The sequence below is a fragment of the Talaromyces stipitatus genome, genomic scaffold (assembly GCF_000003125.1).
Source record: "Talaromyces stipitatus ATCC 10500 scf_1105507295527 genomic scaffold, whole genome shotgun sequence".
Classification (NCBI taxonomy): Eukaryota; Fungi; Ascomycota; class Eurotiomycetes; order Eurotiales; family Trichocomaceae; genus Talaromyces; species Talaromyces stipitatus.
Genome location: NW_002990114.1, coordinates 2,867,458 through 2,884,495, shown reverse-complemented (window position 1 = coordinate 2,884,495; position 17,038 = coordinate 2,867,458). Strand labels below are relative to the sequence as shown.

Sequence of the window (17,038 nt, the reverse complement as noted above, 5' to 3'; positions counted from 1 at the left end):
TGTTGCTTTGCTTAAGCTCGCGCCCCACCAAGATTCATCCTTTCTTTATTTCATCCTCTGTGACTGACGCCTACGGGGGCTGCTCCCCATTGCTGTCTGCTTTTGATTCATTTGATACTCTACTGTCGCGACATTGGCTTGTCTTCGACTATCAGCATTCGCTGCTGAGCACGTGCCTACATAGATTCTGTTTCGTGAATGAAAGGGCTCTTCCCCAGCCTAATCGTGGAGGAGAGAACGTGAATCGCATCAGTCCAATCTGAAATTTTCCTTCTTATTGATCAATGGCTGCAGGCTGCTATGCTTTTGCAACAATTAATCTCGGGTTTCATCCTTATGAATGAGCCAGATCGATCAATCAACCAAAAAAATAAATGGCGGAGGTAGTCTCGGGCCTCGTAGTGGGCCAACGGTTCGATTCACTCGAAGACTTCAAATCGGCCATACGCAACATCTCCGTCCGACAACATTGGGATCTTCGAGTCATGCGAAGTAACAAGAAGAGTGTCGTGCTCGGATGTCGGTCGTCGGCCAATTGCTACTTTCGTGTCGTGTGTCGCGCAAATAAGAATGCAACGTATATTACGAGTTTACAGGATACGCATAGCTGTCGACGGAATCTGGCTTCACCTGCTTCGACCCCTGCTCGGTCAGAGGCGTCACATGTGCGGTTTTTGCTGAATGAGATACCGAAGCTGTTTGATATGAAGACCAGGATTAAGGGTCAGGATGTGGTGGAAGCAGTTAAACGGTATCATGGTTATGATATTTCAATGCGACAGGCACAGCGCGCTTTGACTAAGCTACAACCGAGACAGTCGAGAGGAGGTCACGCTCAGGTCGTAGCTGATCATGAGAATCATAACATCCCTCATGACCAGTCATCATCATCAGTCCGAGTCAATAACGAAACATCGTTTGACCCTTTGACTGACGACCGCGGCTGGCCCGAGAATGGTCTTTCGACGACATTAATGGAAGACGATAGCATTGATCAAGACGATTCGCCTACAGAGACGGCCTCTGCAGCTGCAATGGTTCGCGTGCAGCAGAGCAATCCATCTCTGGCCACAATGTCGCATCATCACGCTCAACCAGGGCCTTCCGAGACTCGATCTCTCTCAGTCTCGACAATGTCCCATCATGCTTCACAGATTGCACCTCTCGCACCAAGCGGACAAGGATCGTATATCCAACCTATTCAACTACCTGTTCCTCCACCTAGTCCTCCTAAAACGCAGAGTTCGCCCTCCATTCGTCACCCTCATCAATCATCTCATCCCCACCCACAATCTCGACCACAACCTCCTCCACCCCCTCCGCAACATCAACAACCAACCCACACAGGCCACCCGGTTGCCGCTCAACTAGTACTCACAAACTTCAAAATAGAATTCACGTGCACCTCATGCGGCGCCTTGAATCAAAGTTTCTTCCCAAATCAAGGCAATGTCACAGGTGGTAATTACTTACCTCCAGCAGCGACACACGGCATACCCCCTTCTGCTCCTCCAGGTCCTCCTCCGCCTTCAGCTGCTACCAACGGCCGTTTGACGACCATGGACGGAGTACCAACCGACGCCACAACCAATGCCGCTGCCGCCGCGGGATTTGGCGAGACTGATTATCAAACAAGTGCAACTTCACACGGTGGTCGTGAACTACCTCCATGGGGAGGTGGGCTGGATGTATCCCTTCCTCCGCCGAATACATAACATAATACCCTCAACCCATAAACATACGACATGACATCTCACTCAAAACAATAACCGCCTAAGAAATGACGGCTTCCTTTACTACACGACATGTTTATACCACCGGAACCAAAATACTTACGAATAACGAAACGATTAGGGAAAGCCATAGGATAGGATATGGTCGGACTGGATTGGAGCGGGAGTTTTTAATTTTTATCTTTATTATCAATTCTTATCGGGGTAATACGTTTCTATTCATACTGAGTTACATGGTTTGACAAAATCAGGAGCGGGGTTTCTTTCGGCTCGTGGCGTTTCTATGGCATGGATTATGTATCTTTTCTTTGGTCATTCTATTTCTGTTAATTAGTGGATTTCCTTGGGTTATTCATGATACTATATTTTACTGAGGAATATATCTCGATTTGATATTTCTTACACCTGGTTGATGTTCGAAAGGCACCCCGAGCTTGTCAAGCCCTGACTCGCAGTATTGCCCTCGGATCTTCGCGCAGAAACATAGACCAGTGGTGTTAGTTCACCTATAATTAAGCAGCACACATTACAGATTGATTTAGAAGATTAGTTATACCTTTAGAAATATGCAGAAGTGTGGGGAGTCTCACGATTGATCCCGCACAAGGCAGCGAATTCCAGCGGAAGGATACTTTACCTAAGACGATAACTTACACAAATCAAACAAACGAACGTGCTAACTAACGTTACCTCTCACAGGTCGAGGGATCTTACATGATGCACTTCCGAGTAAGAAGATTGGAGGGAACCACAAACTCGTAGAGAACTACGGATGTATCTGGGGTTACACGCCAGAGTGTACTCGGGTTATCGAGATGTTCGTTTGCCGTGTCCAGTGACAGGCTGGTAACCTTCAGAGTCTGGGAATACCTTGTAGTGCTGCATTTATGCCGTCTACTGCACCTGAAAGCGGTAACTTGACAGCTGAAAGTGGTAGTACATATACAGCGGTCAGGGATCACTCCATCAAGATCTCTTTCCGACAACCATTAACTTCCAAGCTTCCCTCGATTATTTTTGTATCAATTTGCAATGGCAGGGATAGGTAGCAGTACCGTTCTAGGTGTCGTTGTTGGCCTGATTTATTTCCTTCTATCTAGAGGCAGGAGAGACTCACGGTTACCTCCTGGTATTCAATCAATCTATCAACGATTCGCTTGATATTAGCTGACTAGGTTTACCAAGGACCACCAACGCATCCAATAATCGGAAACATCGGTCAGATTCCCACTGCACAGCCGTTCCTCAAGTGAGTGGTCCTTTCAATGTATCAGATATTGTCAAGAACTGACGAAACAACGCAGATCTACAGAACTCTACAAAACCCGCGGTGGCCTATTCACCCTCAAAATCGGACCAAGCACATTAGCCTTCATCACAGACAGACTAATCACCCGAGAACTCCTCGACAAGAAAAGTTCCATCACCAACGGCCAACCACCCTCGTACGTAGCGAACAATCTTATCAGCGATGGTGATCATCGACTCATGGTACCCTGCGGCAACAAGTGGAGGAAAATCGAAGGATGTAACGACAGACTTTTAGTGAGAGTGTAGTTGAGAGAAAGTATATGGAGATTGTGCATGCGGAGTCTGTGCAGCTGCTTAGAGATATTCTCGTCGATCATGATGATGGGATGTCCATGGATCATCCGAAGAGGTCTGGGGGCAGTGTTATGACTAGTATCCGTAAGTCTTTCCTTCTTGTTAGACGTCTCTCGTTGGAGATGGGTTGACATTCGAAGATAGTGTACGGCGTACGAGCATCTCCCATTGATGCGGTTGTAGGGGAGGAACGAGTACCTACTTTGGCTGATTACAAGGATCTGCCGTATGTAGCGGTCATTGTCAAGGAGCGTATGAGGTGGAGGAGTCCCTGCTCCTTTGGGAGTTCCGCATTACCTTGATGAAGGTATTATCCCTCTGCACCTGATGGCGATGTCACCTACTCATGGGGAATAGATTACTGGATTGACGGCAAACTCCTCCCGCGAGGAACAACCCTGATCCTCAACATCTGGGGCCTCCATCACGACGAAACATAATTCCCCAACCCAGACACCTTCAACCTGGAACGATACCCCCTCGAAAAACCACTGCTAACAGCCGAATACGCCAAATCATCCGATTACGCAAATCGTGACCACTACGGATACGGATGCGGTCGTCATCTGTGTCCCAGTATGCATCTAGCAGATCAAGACATATTTATTGCCATGGCGAATCTGCTTTGGGCATTCAGTTTTGAGAAATTTGTTGAACCTGTTACCGTGTTACGGGGATAGTGGTTGAGCCAGATGTGGATGTTAGAACGGGGAGGGTATTATGATGGTTATGCCGTTCAAGAGAGTTATGCCTCGGTCAGAGGCGAGGAAGAGACGATTACGAATGAATCAGCCAGAGCGGAGAGGGGGGTTATTGCAAAGTATGATGATCAGATGAGTGAATGAATAATTGACTCAGGTACTTCTCGATTGTGCAACGTTGAATCGGATGAGTTGGTTCAGATGATTGCAGTGTAACAAGCCTCGTATTGCTTGTCTGACATGGATATACCATTAGATGAAAGTTGCTTGTATTGTCTGTTCAGTTAACTAAGCTATAGATGTTGTCGGGCTCATTCAAACAATCAAAACTATGCAAACATTCTTATCAACACGTGACTCTTATCAGGCAGTCAGCATCGAAGTGACGAAGCGTCTTGGAACGTCTTTGTTTATCACGAAACGTACTCGAAAAGAATCTCTTCTATCACAAGATATATAACAGTTTCGTGTTCATGTTTCAATCATTACCATCGCGTTGTCTATATCTGCATATTAGGCCGCCTTGATATATCTCTGAACATCCTGTTGTTTCATCTTAGCAAAGAAGCAGTGTTCATGCCTAATAGCTTGTCAGTATGCCGGCGCGGTCACTTCTTGCGATGAGCACGCGGGTTGCTGTGCAGAATGTTCGAAGTATGTCTCTGACCTGTGATTTTTGATTGTTGAATACGAACTAATTGTTAGGTTTGACGGATATCGGGAATATCCCATACTCGTTGGCGAGGCCTTTTCTCATCAAAGTCGAAAGCCCAAAGCAGTTGGTGAGTTGCAATATATCTACAATCAAAGGTTTAGCTAACCATGGCTTACAGCGAGAACTTGAAAAAAACTCCCCCCACATAATGCAAGACGACCGAGAATTATGGATGGATTTCATCAAACGCGACATCCCTCAATGGGAACAATACGACATCCCCCAAGAATCCGATTGCTGGTACGACATCTACTGCGATTTACTCGAACAAGTCCAACGCGAAGTCGAAGAAGGCGCCCTTCAACTGAAACAAGCCGTCGATAAATTCTACTCTGACAAGGCTAACAATGCGGCTGTGCTTGTCAAGGATACAAGTCGTCTACCCAAGCCACGACGCAGGTTTCATACGAGCGGAACAAGATCGGAACCGAAGAAGAATAGTATTTTTAGTAGTAAGAGGAATAAGGTGTTGGCTGTGCCGACGCATCAGTTGCATAGTGGTGCGTCGAGGATTAATCATGTTCCTCAGTGGTTGGTTGATGAGCATAAACAGGCGCCGTCTTCGCCTACGACGTTAGCGTCGAAGCCTACGTCCAAGCCTATACAACCGTCTACCGGCAGACAATCTCAAGCGTCGTCGCCACCTCGAGTGTCTGCCCCTCGACCACGGGTATTAGGTCGGCCGTCTTCCGTGTCAGCGACTGACAAGGCTAAATCTGAGATGCCTACTGGAAGTCGACCGATTGTGCCGGGTAAACGTGGTCCGGACAGGTCTCCGCCACGGACCCTGTCAAGTCGTTCCGAGCCAGTTGGGACACCTCCAGTTCGTGCGTCGCCGGCGTCACCTGCGAAGCCTCTTATTAGAAAGCGTCCTGCCGCGAGTCAGCCGAATATTTTCATTCAGAAGAAGCGGAGGATTTGATTGTGTCCCATATTTCACGTGAATATACAGCAGACTGGGTTGAGTTTTTTATTTCTGTACGATTATTTCATCACATTTGCATACGCAATTAGCGCTGTTTGAGATACACTTACCATGGGATTTTAATAATTGACGAGGAGTCTTTGAAAGTCTTGGATTTGCATAGGATGCGAGGGTGTCTTGATGTCTACGAGAACTGCATATAGCCACTGGCCTGGTTAAGGCCGCTTCATTCAAGAGTAGTATCGATCATAACATATCATAAGTGTCTAGTATAAGCTTAATTGGCCCATGAACAGAACGAACCAGATGCTATAAGCGGGAAACCCAACTACACATCACCAACGTATTACATATAGCATCCCCACAGATCTTGAGACTATTCCGTCCTCGTAACGGCGTATGTGATGAGAACTGGTGAGTGCACGGCATAACGACCCCTAAAGATAACCATCTATTGCGACGAGAATCCACCACGCAAAGCCAAAACCAAATGTAGCGTTGCGCCTCCTTCAAGATTGTATTCGGCGGCTGTCTTGTCGTCGGCCCTGTACGAAGCAATATCATTAATCATGAGAACCTTGCTGTCGTCAAAACCTACTGTTTCAAACGTACATCTGTTTTCCGCCGAAAATCAAACGTTGCTGCACCGGTGGGATGCCCTCTTTCTCTTCGACGCGCTCTTTTATTCTCGAGACCTGTAGCTTATTAACACTGGTAACTTTCGATGGGTGGATGATGTCGTACTTTGTAGTCTGACTCGATGTCGAGCTCGATTTCTTTTCCGGTGAGCGTTCGTACCCTGCGACCAAAAAAGTGGTTAGTAAGATGTCTAGATGTGTCGCATCGCATCTCCATGACGCAGGATAACGTTCCCCGCACTGAAGTTGCGGACGAGACACGCGTAGATGGAGGGCAGAGGGGGAGGAACTGACTTGATCAACATTTTGGGAGTACGTAGTCTAATCTGGATCTGAGTAATAAAGAAGTAAAAAGGCAAATGGCGAGTCTGGAGATGTGGTGTTGACGTGCTGAATTACTTCAAGGTAGCTCTTTAACTAAGTTAGTGGGGTGGAACAAGAAGTGACTGATTCAGTGATTAGACCCGACTAATCTCCGGCCGTTATCCTTGACTCTGATTACTTCTCGAAATGTCTCACTATCACGGATTCACTTCTTGTGAATAATCTTGTACATATATCCTTGTGTCTTCACGAATTGCTTCGTTTCGACCTGTAACCTTCAAGCATCGAAACCATGGCGGCAGTCATGTTCGAAGATCTCTCGGGGACAGCAACCCCTGTATCTAAAAGCGACAATCCATATCAACCATTACTAGACTCTGCAAACGATGATCCAGTATGTGTCCCTTACAGCATGCCCTTTACAGTAGATAAATCCCAAGCTGATACTGAAGCTTCTGGGCAATTGTATAGCTTCAAATACAAGCCCGATACACAACCCACCGCACCACCAGAACAGCGCTGCAAAAGTCCAAGATTTTGGATCCGTCCTTTTCTGAATGGACGGTTGATCCTATTCTTGCCAAGCTGGATGGACCTAATAAAGATCCAGCCTTCAAAGACGAAAGGAATTGTATCGTCTTTTGGGCTCGACCACCTCAACATATCCGTGATATGATCAGAGATATTCAAGAAGAGCTACGCAACGTTGCTCCAGGTGCGTCGGCAGAAATACATAAACTTCAGCAGTGACCTAATCCGGGTATAGATATGTGGTTCATGCCTCTACAAAACCTACACATCACCGTTTTGGAGGTCATCTTCTCAGTCACCGAGCCGGAAGTCAATCAAATAGTCTCAGCCTTACTCAAGGACGGAGCGGCAGAGAACATCGCCAATATAACGCTACGATATCGGCCACGTCTAGTCAAGCCCATGATTAGTTATGACGCAGCTGCTATGGCACTTAGTTTTGTCCCTGCTGCTGGAGAAGGTAGTAAATCTGTCGATGAGGATAAATACACATATCATCATCTGAGAAGAGATGTGTACGACAAGGTTGTCGCCGCTGGAGTCAAGCCTGCTTCACGATATGCGGTTCCATCGGCACATCTGACTATTGGACGATTCATAAATCAGAATGGATTTACTCTAGACGGGCCTGATGGAACGGCCTTTGATCGTGAAAAGGCGAAGAAAGTGATTGACAAGGTTGAAGAAATCAATGATCGACTACAGAAGCGATTCTGGCCGACGGAAGCGGGTGTGCCGAAGGGAGGTGAATGGACGATAGGTGAAGAGAAGGGTCTTGATTTTCGTAAGGGGACGTTGTGGTATGGTGGTGGAGAGACGGTGGTGCTTGGGAAGGGGCACTGAAAGAGCACTCTTCTGAATACTTAGCCCGGAGTAAGGAAGCGAGACTTGTTAAAACAAGGGCAGGTTGCATATAGAAATTTCATTCAATAGTCAATATACACTTGAAGTCATGTTTCTGCGGCGATGATATGTACCTAAAAGTTAAAGGGGTCCGCTTGATCATTTCAGATAGAATTGAATAGGAATTTGATTTCTGCGCTGAATAGTTATAGATATGTAACGAACGGAATCGAAAAGTAAACACAGTAGAACCTGTTTATAAGGAACAGAAGGCCTCTCGGGGCCCAAGTCAATATAACTAGAAGTGAGTTCGATTTAGGGATAAAGAGGACCTTCAATATACTTATCTATTCTAATATTTGTAAATAGGATGCTCTTCAGTCCCATATTAAAGTAATTCAAGCTAAGATCAGTAGAGATATGAGGCGGCCTTCCTTTCGTTATAGCCAGGTTCTAATGTATACCAGATCCAGGGACGAGTTAGGGGTTGTATAAACGGTTGTATAAACGGTTGACTCTGGACCTCTTAACCATCGAATTAAGAACGTACTGAGAAATGACTGTTCATCCTAACGTGATTCCACCTTATCAGTCAGAATATGTATCTGCGCCGACATGAATTCAATCATTTGCTCATTTCGGGCTATGCGTAGATTAAGATCGCTCTTGTTTCTAATAAACCCTCATTCCGTAACTCGCGGTCGGCGATATTAGCTTTCAGACCAACAATTTGAGTTTGAAGTCTCGCAACTTGTCGCTTATGTTTTTGTGAAGCATCACGGGCAATACCTTTGTGAATACTCAGATGGAGATTTATATTACTGAGGACGATATCGACCTGGTACTTGAGCATCAACTCAACGATTGAATCGGCACTCTTCCCGACTTTTTGCAGTGTTTGAAGTGTCTGGCGATGACGCTCGTCTTGCCATAATGCCATGGACTCGAAGATGGGATCATTGAGGAGTAATTTGAGGCAGTTTTGTTTATATATTACTTGGGATTGATATGCTATAACACCATCTCTTAGGCCGTTGAGTGTTTGAGCGCATTCTTCGAGAATGGTTTCAGTGGTGCCGTATTCATCAATTCGATCTGGGACGAGAATCCTATCGGAAGAGGAATGGGCATTCTCACCGGAGAGACTTCCATCTGGGAGCTTTGTACAGGGTTAGATATTACCATACCTAGATGCGACCTCAATAGCAAGCAGTGGGAATTAACATACTGAAAATAGTGACTCGGACATTCTGAACAGAGTATCAAGATATTGGTGTAGACTTTGTGTGTCGAAATCAAGTCTGTCTAGCAGGGGTGATGAGTAGATAGAAGAATTGAGACTCCGAGCAACAGAGATGAAATCTCTGGGACTAAGTGTTACACACGGCATGACAGAAGACTGCCTCTGTTTCCGGGAAACGACACTGGATGACCAAGGATTTTGAATGCTCGCCGGGAGACTTCAGAGCTTTTGTTGAAGGATGATACCTCAGTGGACAATCTGGTCTGACTTTGCCGGACTTTCTAGGCATTTTCCGTATAAACAAAAGATTTGTATACAGGTATTTCAGAAAATACGTCAGATAGAAGCCGAAACTGAAGTATCGTACGGACACTTCCTTAAACGAGGGTCTAGATAGAGATGTAGATGCTCTTTTGATCAGGATCAGATGTGGCCATTTCATTCATGAATGACCTTACCAAGCAATTCGCTATATTCCCGCGAGAAGACAGCTGGCCATGAGCCTCTGTTGCTGGTTGAAACCTGATAGCTATCTGCTGCGCGTACATCGTCATATATAGTAGAATATGAAAACAGGAAGAAGACGAAAATATTGGAATGCTTGCTTAGTAACAGAGGTCGCATTTTTAAGGAAAATCCAAGCTATTTATGCTTGGAATCCTGATGTCAGTACATGCCAGCGTAAAAAACGATCATAAAGGTCTTTCAATATATCCATGTATAGGTAAAACAGGGATCAGAGATTGGTAGGGTACATTAATCAATGCCCTAACTCCCACATTGACCGACTAACACAGTAGGATTATTACAGTTACTAGATGTATCATTTTTGAATCAAATTGTAGACTTGATATTTATTGTTCTTAAGTGCATCATGCACCACTTTGTTTCTCTCGGGGAGAGCAACTTCACGATCGATGACAGATTACGGCTTGAAGCTATCAATGATTGAACAGTTTTGAAATCCCTAAGGCTCTTCGACAACAAAATCCTGAATACCATCACTCGGCCCCGTCCTCGGTAGTAGATTAGTCCGAATATGACAGGCAAGCTCATGAACCGATCCCTGTTTATCGTGTTCCGTTCCAAGATAAAACGCTGCCCTCTCAACTAATGCGCGAAGCTCATCTATACATCGAAGCCGATACAGCGTATATGTGATTCTTTGCGACGATGTGCAATTCGCCGCGACAGTTGCTTGTTGTAAAAACTCGAGAACATGCAAGGATACTCGTATCCGCCAGTTTATCCTATACATGATTGACCCGCGGTAGATTGAATCGATCATTGTCGGGTGAGATGGGACTGTGTTGGAGCCTTTGCTGCTGTATGCAGCAGGAAGTGGCGGTTCGACTATATTGCTTGTGATGAACCTCTTGTCACTTAGAGGATCAGTCTTAGTCTCGACGGTATCCAGATCTTGCAAGATTGATGCTGCGTTGGAAAGCAGTTCTGCGTCATTTGCTTCGTTGAGTAGTCTTCGGATCCGACTGCATAGCAGAGCACAGTGGTAGGTGAAAATACAAGTCCGAAGAGGTAAGTATTCGGATGAATGGCAATGGTCGGCGAGATCGTGGACCAATGTAATGGACTCGGTGATATAGCTTTCTTGCCCTGTTCTGATGGCTTGTATTTGCTAGTCATAGTCGGTAAAATCAGCAGCGATACTGATGGTGGGAGAGCAGCGGACTAACGAGATTGTTAAATACAAGCAAGAATAGATTCCTTCCGTCCTCTGTGGCATAATTCTCTGAACCACGCAGTCGAAATAGATTGATCAGGCCTTCACTATGAATATGCCAACCCATATTCGTCGGGTCGGCAATAAACTATAACTCGGTTAACTGAAAAGTCCTCATTGAATTGTTCAGGGTCCTCCCACCTCATACACTCCAAGTACCCAAATAGCGAGAAGCGTACTGTTCGATTTGCACTTTTGCGGATCGCGAAGAGTGCTATTAATTGCAGTGAGAGCATTTCTATATGACTTTATGCGAAGAGCCAAGGCATTCTTCGAGCGATCGGTCTGTCCTAGGAATACACACGCCAGGGCATTAAAGGCTCCATATAGCGCAGATTCCCGCTTCTCTTGTGATATCAAATGCGAGATAGTGTTGATAATAGTCAACGGCATATCAGTCGAGGATCGCATCCCGGTTAGAGCCAAGGGTATGAAATGGTTATTCCAGGTCTCTGTTAAAGATTTGCTTATCATGGTTCTCCTGGGGTAGTGTGACGGTTGTTTGGATAATGACCGGACTTCATCCTGCTTCTTGAAAAAGTCTTCACGCTCTGCTTGTCGGGTTTGAGTTCTCCGCCGATCTCTACTCTGATTATCTGGGAATGACAGAACTGTCTCTGTCCGGAAGAGCACATCGCTCTCTTTCCTGTAGCCAGGACATTTCCATTTCTTCCGTAAGCATTGACTGCACTCTGGATACTTAAGATCACACTGGCCACAAAGAGACATAAATTAGTATGACGTCCTCTTTTTCCGGAAGTTTGCGAATTCAGATGTTCCTCGCACCTTGATGCGTCTTTTCCGGCAGGAATCACAGTCGCGGCTTGGTCTACCGGTGTTCGGCATTTCTGCTTGCCTTATTCAATGTTATCGACGCTGTCTGCACTCCGGCTCGAAAATGATTGGGTTATATCATTCACGAAGAAGACATTGATACCACCATGTTATAACACTTCACGTATCCAAAGCGTTTCTAGGACGTCAAGTCCGACCTAGTAAATCGTGTGGTAAGTGAACGAGGGGCAACCGAGCCCAGCCCGAGCACACAAAATATTCAACGGTCATCTTCCCGCCGCCACTATGCCTCTTCAGGGCTGGGACTTTCGTAAACATCGCGAAGTTTAAGAGTCCAGGACAAGGCAGATTCAATGATGCATGTCAGGAGAAAAATCGTAACATAGGTGAAGTCCATGACGATCAGATCAAATTCAATATCAGCGATAGGGACCATATATAAAGGTAGACCCCTTGAAAGGACTCCGCACTGATTACTATTATTCGTGCTGAAATAAACTACTCGGCTAGTATGCATTCGGAAGTGCATTCGCAATGTGACGAAAACAATAGTGTGCCTTAATATGGGGTTTCAGCCACCTCGTTTGCGTTATTAAGTGTGGATTGCTTCCAAGATTCTACAAATGCCCATAGCTTCGTTGTGATTCCACGTCTCAGTGGGAAGCTACTCGAACCAGGCCCCAAAAGTGAAGATTTCACATACGCAGCTTCCAGCTCTCTAATATTGAAAAGAGTCGTTTATTTTAGGTAACAGCTCGAACTCAGGAAAGATCTACAGCTTTTCAAAATCTTTGGTGGCTTCACTTAGGGCTCGCATGTGGCATTCCTAGGCAATGACAGTTCATTTTTGGAATGCGAAGTCTCGCAATTCTAACCGAATCTGTCTTTCTATTGGGGGCATACCTTATGATTCGATGAATTGAAAATAAGAATGCCGATCCCAACGCTTATTCCAGCTGATCGTCTTACGCCTCCGTGACACTTGGAAATCCGCTGTCTTAGAACCAATGATAAAGGCTCGATGTCAGCACCAAGGATAAGCAAGCACGAGGAGCAACACTTATGAACCACTAATCCTACGGCTCACTAATATGTGCCCCAGCATAGCGTCTGGCGTGGCCGTGCAATGCAAACTTAGGGCTGGCTCAGGCGCATCCTAGCGTTTTGGTACCCGCTTCCTAATAGAGTAATATTTGCGATGTCGATAATCTGCTACGTTCGCGATGGTTATTCAAGCGCTTATAACGATGTATATAAGAGTGGTCGTATTGAATCAACAGACTGTTGTTGATCTTTGGGCCCATTTACCTTTATATTGAATTCAGATCCATTTTCCTATCTTGATATCGCGCTTTTCCGAGCCAGAGAGCCATAATGGGACTTTTCGATCACGACTCCACCAAAAATCACACTTGTCCAGTACCCTCCCCTCTGAAAGAAGGTACTATTACGAGATACTCTTTGCTTCATATGCCCTTACTAACTTGGACATTGACTAGATGCTTCGAAGCCCCTGTTTGGTACCACATCCTTCTACCAGTTCGAAAAGATTCTCGCCGGCAGCTGTGCGGCTTTTGCCTGTCTGGTCATCCTCATCTTATTATGCATGCATGCAACGCATTTGAGCAAGCCTCATGAGCAAATAAATTAAGCTCGGGAGATCTCGCGCAACGAATGTCACAGTTCTCATCACTAATACCTATTTCTCTTATACAGGATTATGCGCTTATGTCTCATTATCCCCGTATATTCTATCGTTTCCTTCCTGTGCATCTGCTTTCCCAACGCATACGTCTACCTTGATACGTGGCTGGATGTGGTCCAGGGAGACTTACTGACGACCTTCTTCTTATTGTTATGCGATTATATCTCTACGGACCCCTATCAGCGAGAAGCTTATCTTGCCAAAGTCGATCTACCCTTAAATAAAAAGACGCAACAACCTGTCGACGCGGTTGCATGGTACCAGGTAACTCTAACCCTGGAGCCTGCCTGTTCTTTATTCCATGACAGCGAGAGAAGATGTGCGTCTAACTATGCTAGAAAACCTGGCTCTTTATCATCCAATACCCCATCGCCAGCTTCATCTGTGCAGTCGCTACAGATATTACCCAAGCTTCCAAAATATACTGCTTGGGTAGCGACAAACCCTACTTTGCTCATCTATGGGTGAGTCAACTCGACATGCGAAACATAACCTTTGGAACTGTGATCAGCTCTCTAACCAAACAATAAAAGATTGAAATCGTTGCAAATATCTCCGTCACGCTAGCAATCATGAATACCCTAAAGTTCTTTATGGGTCTCAAAGTTCAGCTGGCCGGAATCGATCCGATGGTCAAATTCCTCGCATTCAAAGTTATAGTTGGATTCAATTTCTTGATATCAGTACGTTCAAAAAAAGGACGAACTATATCGGAAGGGCTGCTGACCAGTATGTTCACTTTTTAGCTCATCTTCTTGATCCTTCGTTCTACCAAGGTTCTCAGTCCTTCTTCCACCCTGACATGGGCAGATATCAACATCGGCCTTCCAACCCTAATTATATGTCTGCTCATGGTTCCTTTCTCGCTCTTCTTTCATTATGCGTATAGCATCAAACCTTACCGCCTGAGCAAAATCGCCTTGGAACAGGCGGAGAATGGCAGACACGAACCATTTACGCCGCTTCAGTATCAAGGAGGACTATTCAATTTCAGAATGTGGTTATCTGTCTTCAGTCCCCTTGACCTTGTGCGTGGATTTCAAGGTCGTCGGGTTCAATCTGATGTTGCTCGGGAACCGTTGCGTGGGCAGGGTGAAGAGTTATATGATATGCACAATCCGTTGCTCTATGCGCGTGGATGAAAGGGTGCATTCAATGTCACGAGTGCCTATTCCACACAATCCCGTTAACTGTCTATGATTTCACTGGTTTGAGTCATTTCAAGAATTTGAATCATTCAGCAAGATAGGACAAACTAAATATATTAGAAACCTGGCAAGTTGGCTGCTCTCGCTATGCTTGAGAGATGGAAAAGTTTAGACTAAGTATAGGTATCTAGGTAAATAGGAACGGAATGCTCCAGCCGATGAGATAGATATTACTTACATTTGATCTGTAGTTATTGTAACTTAACTTACGTTACGGGTACCACTGCTTAGTCAGATATTTGCCTAAAAGAAAAAAAAAAAACCAGAAGCTTTATAGTTAGAAGGCATCCCCAAAAGTCGAAGAGTTAATTGTGTGAAGTAACTGCAGAATAGATTAGTTGATTTGATTCTTGAGGCAGAAACGAGTAACCTTAATTAATACATTACGTAATGATACTCTAGCCCGAATCGGCAGATATAGAATCACGTGAAAAGTCTTGGCTCTCGCCTGATTAGGGCTAGTTTCTGTTCGGGTAGGGCATTAGCCCCCGGAGAGGAGCACACAATTAAGCCAATTTCTGCTATCCTTCAGATTGAACGACACCACAACCATCAACCCCGACCATCACGAAGCTGCGCTCCGGTCAATACCGCAAAAATGGTAAGGCTTTTATTTTCATTATGATAATGGTTTTGGATTTTTTTGGAGTGGGGTGGAAAAAGGAAACGGGCTACAAGTTATGGATGAAATGATTACACGATGAACCTGCGATACGACATGTCGACCGGGAAAAGTGAGAAAAGAAGAGGACGAACGACGACGACGAGAAATGTACCATATTGTGCGAGATTTTGCGGTGTGGATCTGACGACATTCGATCGAGCATCTTTTGAGATAGTCAATATTCTCTATCTTTGAAAAGCCGGCACCTCCATCTATCGGAATCAATCATAAAATTCGATCTCAGAAACCGAGGACGTTTTGTTACTCCCCGAACGCATTAATCGTATACACCATGGCGCATACGATGGACGAGTATCGCACCAGAATATAATGTGGAATCATCATCATCTATATCTATGGCCTGTTGCATAAGAGACGGACTGTCGAGGAACACTACTGAACACTACTGCACACAATGATTCTGAAACATGCTGATTGGCTCTCCTTCAGGTCAACATTCCTAAGACTCGCCGCACATACTGCAAGGGCAAAGAGTGCAAGAAGCACACCCAGCACAAAGTCACCCAATACAAGGCCGGAAAGGTTAGACAATCCGCCCGCACGTCGACTGCCAAATGGGTTGTCGTTGCTGTAATCAATACAAGGTACTGATCAATGCATATAGGCTTCCCTTTTCGCCCAGGGTAAGCGCCGTTACGACCGGAAGCAGAGCGGTTACGGTGGTCAGACCAAGCCCGTCTTCCACAAGAAGGCCAAGACCACCAAGAAGGTTGTGCTCCGATTGGAGTGCACTCAGTGCAAGACCAAGGCTCAGTTGGCTTTGAAGCGATGCAAACACTTTGAGTTGGGGTATGACTATATCATCCAGAAATTTTCGTAGCGAACCAGTTGCTAACCCGTTACTTTTCTTACAGTGGTGACAAGAAGACCAAGGGTGCCGCCCTCGTTTTTTAAATGCGCAATTGAAATCGAGAGTGCACGAAGTAGGGAAATGGTTTTTCACTTGGTGTTTGGGTCTTTTCTCCGATTCAAAGTCAATTTTATTTTTTCCTTCCCTTCCTTTTGTCACGCCTGGAGAGGAATTGAAATAAAAGAGGCTACGACTACAAGATATGTTGTCCTCGTCATGCAATCAACGTTATGGCAACGATGAATCAAAAATGATTGTAATTTCTTCTTTGTTTACTGGCCTTGCAAGAGATCGAGGCAGGAAGAAGAAGCAAGGAATTGTCACATAGACAACAATAAAATTCCAAACTTGATAAATAGTTTTTTATCTAATGCCGTAGGGTATTATAAGATTATCAACGGCTATATATTCTCCTGGTTCCATAAGGATTATGCTTCCGAAGCCTCCATAGAGATAATAGAGGAGACATCTTATCACCTGTGGCCATTCGCATTGGCATCTCTGGTAGTAGTATAGTGGTCATGTCACCGCTGAAGCCTGCTTTGTGCAACAACACAATCTTGCTGGACTTACTGCTAAGTTCCGAGTTAGAATAGAGCGCGATATTTGCATAGAATCACCATAGCCCCAAGCATTCTACAGAAAAGAGAAATAGCTACGTGGGGAATTATTGGGCCCGTCCGTTCCCTGGAATGCGACGGGTACCACGTGCTTGGTTCCATGGCTCACACATGGAATTCCAATCAGACTCTAAACTCCGACGTCTCTACGAAGAAGTTTCTGACCAAGGCAAAGT

General features: G+C 45.3%; 9 protein-coding genes across 9 annotated transcripts, besides 1 other annotated feature; 6 read left to right on the top strand and 3 right to left on the bottom strand.

Moving 5' to 3' along the window:
* Window positions 1–374: 374 nt before the first annotated feature.
* On the top strand, window positions 375–1,715 carry TSTA_090830 (uncharacterized protein; the record flags this gene model as incomplete). Its single annotated transcript, XM_002478761.1, has 2 exons — window positions 375–577; window positions 608–1,715. The coding sequence occupies 2 exons, from the start codon at window positions 375–377 to the stop codon at window positions 1,713–1,715; spliced, it is 1,311 nt and encodes a 436-aa protein (XP_002478806.1).
* Window positions 396–803: a mobile genetic element.
* Window positions 1,716–3,304: 1,589 nt separating the features above from the next.
* TSTA_090820 (uncharacterized protein) lies at window positions 3,305–3,778 on the top strand (the record flags this gene model as incomplete). The annotated part of the gene is made up of 3 exons (XM_002478760.1): window positions 3,305–3,422; window positions 3,483–3,590; window positions 3,696–3,778. The coding sequence occupies 3 exons, from the start codon at window positions 3,305–3,307 to the stop codon at window positions 3,776–3,778; spliced, it is 309 nt and encodes a 102-aa protein (XP_002478805.1).
* Window positions 3,779–4,635: 857 nt separating this feature from the next.
* TSTA_090810 (RNA polymerase II transcription factor SIII (Elongin) subunit A, putative) lies at window positions 4,636–5,676 on the top strand (the record flags this gene model as incomplete). Its single annotated transcript, XM_002478759.1, has 3 exons — window positions 4,636–4,693; window positions 4,745–4,821; window positions 4,873–5,676. The coding sequence occupies 3 exons, from the start codon at window positions 4,636–4,638 to the stop codon at window positions 5,674–5,676; spliced, it is 939 nt and encodes a 312-aa protein (XP_002478804.1).
* Window positions 5,677–6,130: 454 nt separating this feature from the next.
* Window positions 6,131–6,622, bottom strand: TSTA_090800 (NEDD8-like protein (RubA), putative; the record flags this gene model as incomplete). The annotated part of the gene is made up of 3 exons (XM_002478758.1): window positions 6,131–6,224; window positions 6,292–6,478; window positions 6,559–6,622. The coding sequence occupies 3 exons, from the start codon at window positions 6,620–6,622 to the stop codon at window positions 6,131–6,133; spliced, it is 345 nt and encodes a 114-aa protein (XP_002478803.1).
* A 311-nt stretch (window positions 6,623–6,933) lies between these two features.
* TSTA_090790 (uncharacterized protein) lies at window positions 6,934–8,015 on the top strand (the record flags this gene model as incomplete). The annotated part of the gene is made up of 3 exons (XM_002478757.1): window positions 6,934–7,035; window positions 7,113–7,356; window positions 7,408–8,015. 3 exons carry the CDS (start codon window positions 6,934–6,936, stop codon window positions 8,013–8,015), a joined length of 954 nt encoding a protein of 317 aa, XP_002478802.1.
* Window positions 8,016–8,658: 643 nt separating this feature from the next.
* TSTA_090780 (uncharacterized protein) lies at window positions 8,659–9,264 on the bottom strand (the record flags this gene model as incomplete). The annotated part of the gene is made up of 2 exons (XM_002478756.1): window positions 8,659–9,174; window positions 9,244–9,264. The coding sequence occupies 2 exons, from the start codon at window positions 9,262–9,264 to the stop codon at window positions 8,659–8,661; spliced, it is 537 nt and encodes a 178-aa protein (XP_002478801.1).
* Window positions 9,265–10,225: 961 nt separating this feature from the next.
* On the bottom strand, window positions 10,226–11,845 carry TSTA_090770 (uncharacterized protein; the record flags this gene model as incomplete). Its single annotated transcript, XM_002478755.1, has 4 exons — window positions 10,226–10,894; window positions 10,953–11,087; window positions 11,141–11,710; window positions 11,786–11,845. 4 exons carry the CDS (start codon window positions 11,843–11,845, stop codon window positions 10,226–10,228), a joined length of 1,434 nt encoding a protein of 477 aa, XP_002478800.1.
* Window positions 11,846–13,514: 1,669 nt separating this feature from the next.
* Window positions 13,515–14,641, top strand: TSTA_090760 (uncharacterized protein; the record flags this gene model as incomplete). The annotated part of the gene is made up of 4 exons (XM_002478754.1): window positions 13,515–13,763; window positions 13,838–13,963; window positions 14,033–14,182; window positions 14,246–14,641. The coding sequence occupies 4 exons, from the start codon at window positions 13,515–13,517 to the stop codon at window positions 14,639–14,641; spliced, it is 921 nt and encodes a 306-aa protein (XP_002478799.1).
* Window positions 14,642–15,305: 664 nt separating this feature from the next.
* On the top strand, window positions 15,306–16,286 carry TSTA_090750 (60S ribosomal protein L42; the record flags this gene model as incomplete). The annotated part of the gene is made up of 4 exons (XM_002478753.1): window positions 15,306–15,308; window positions 15,822–15,914; window positions 15,997–16,181; window positions 16,247–16,286. The coding sequence occupies 4 exons, from the start codon at window positions 15,306–15,308 to the stop codon at window positions 16,284–16,286; spliced, it is 321 nt and encodes a 106-aa protein (XP_002478798.1).
* Window positions 16,287–17,038: the final 752 nt, after the last annotated feature.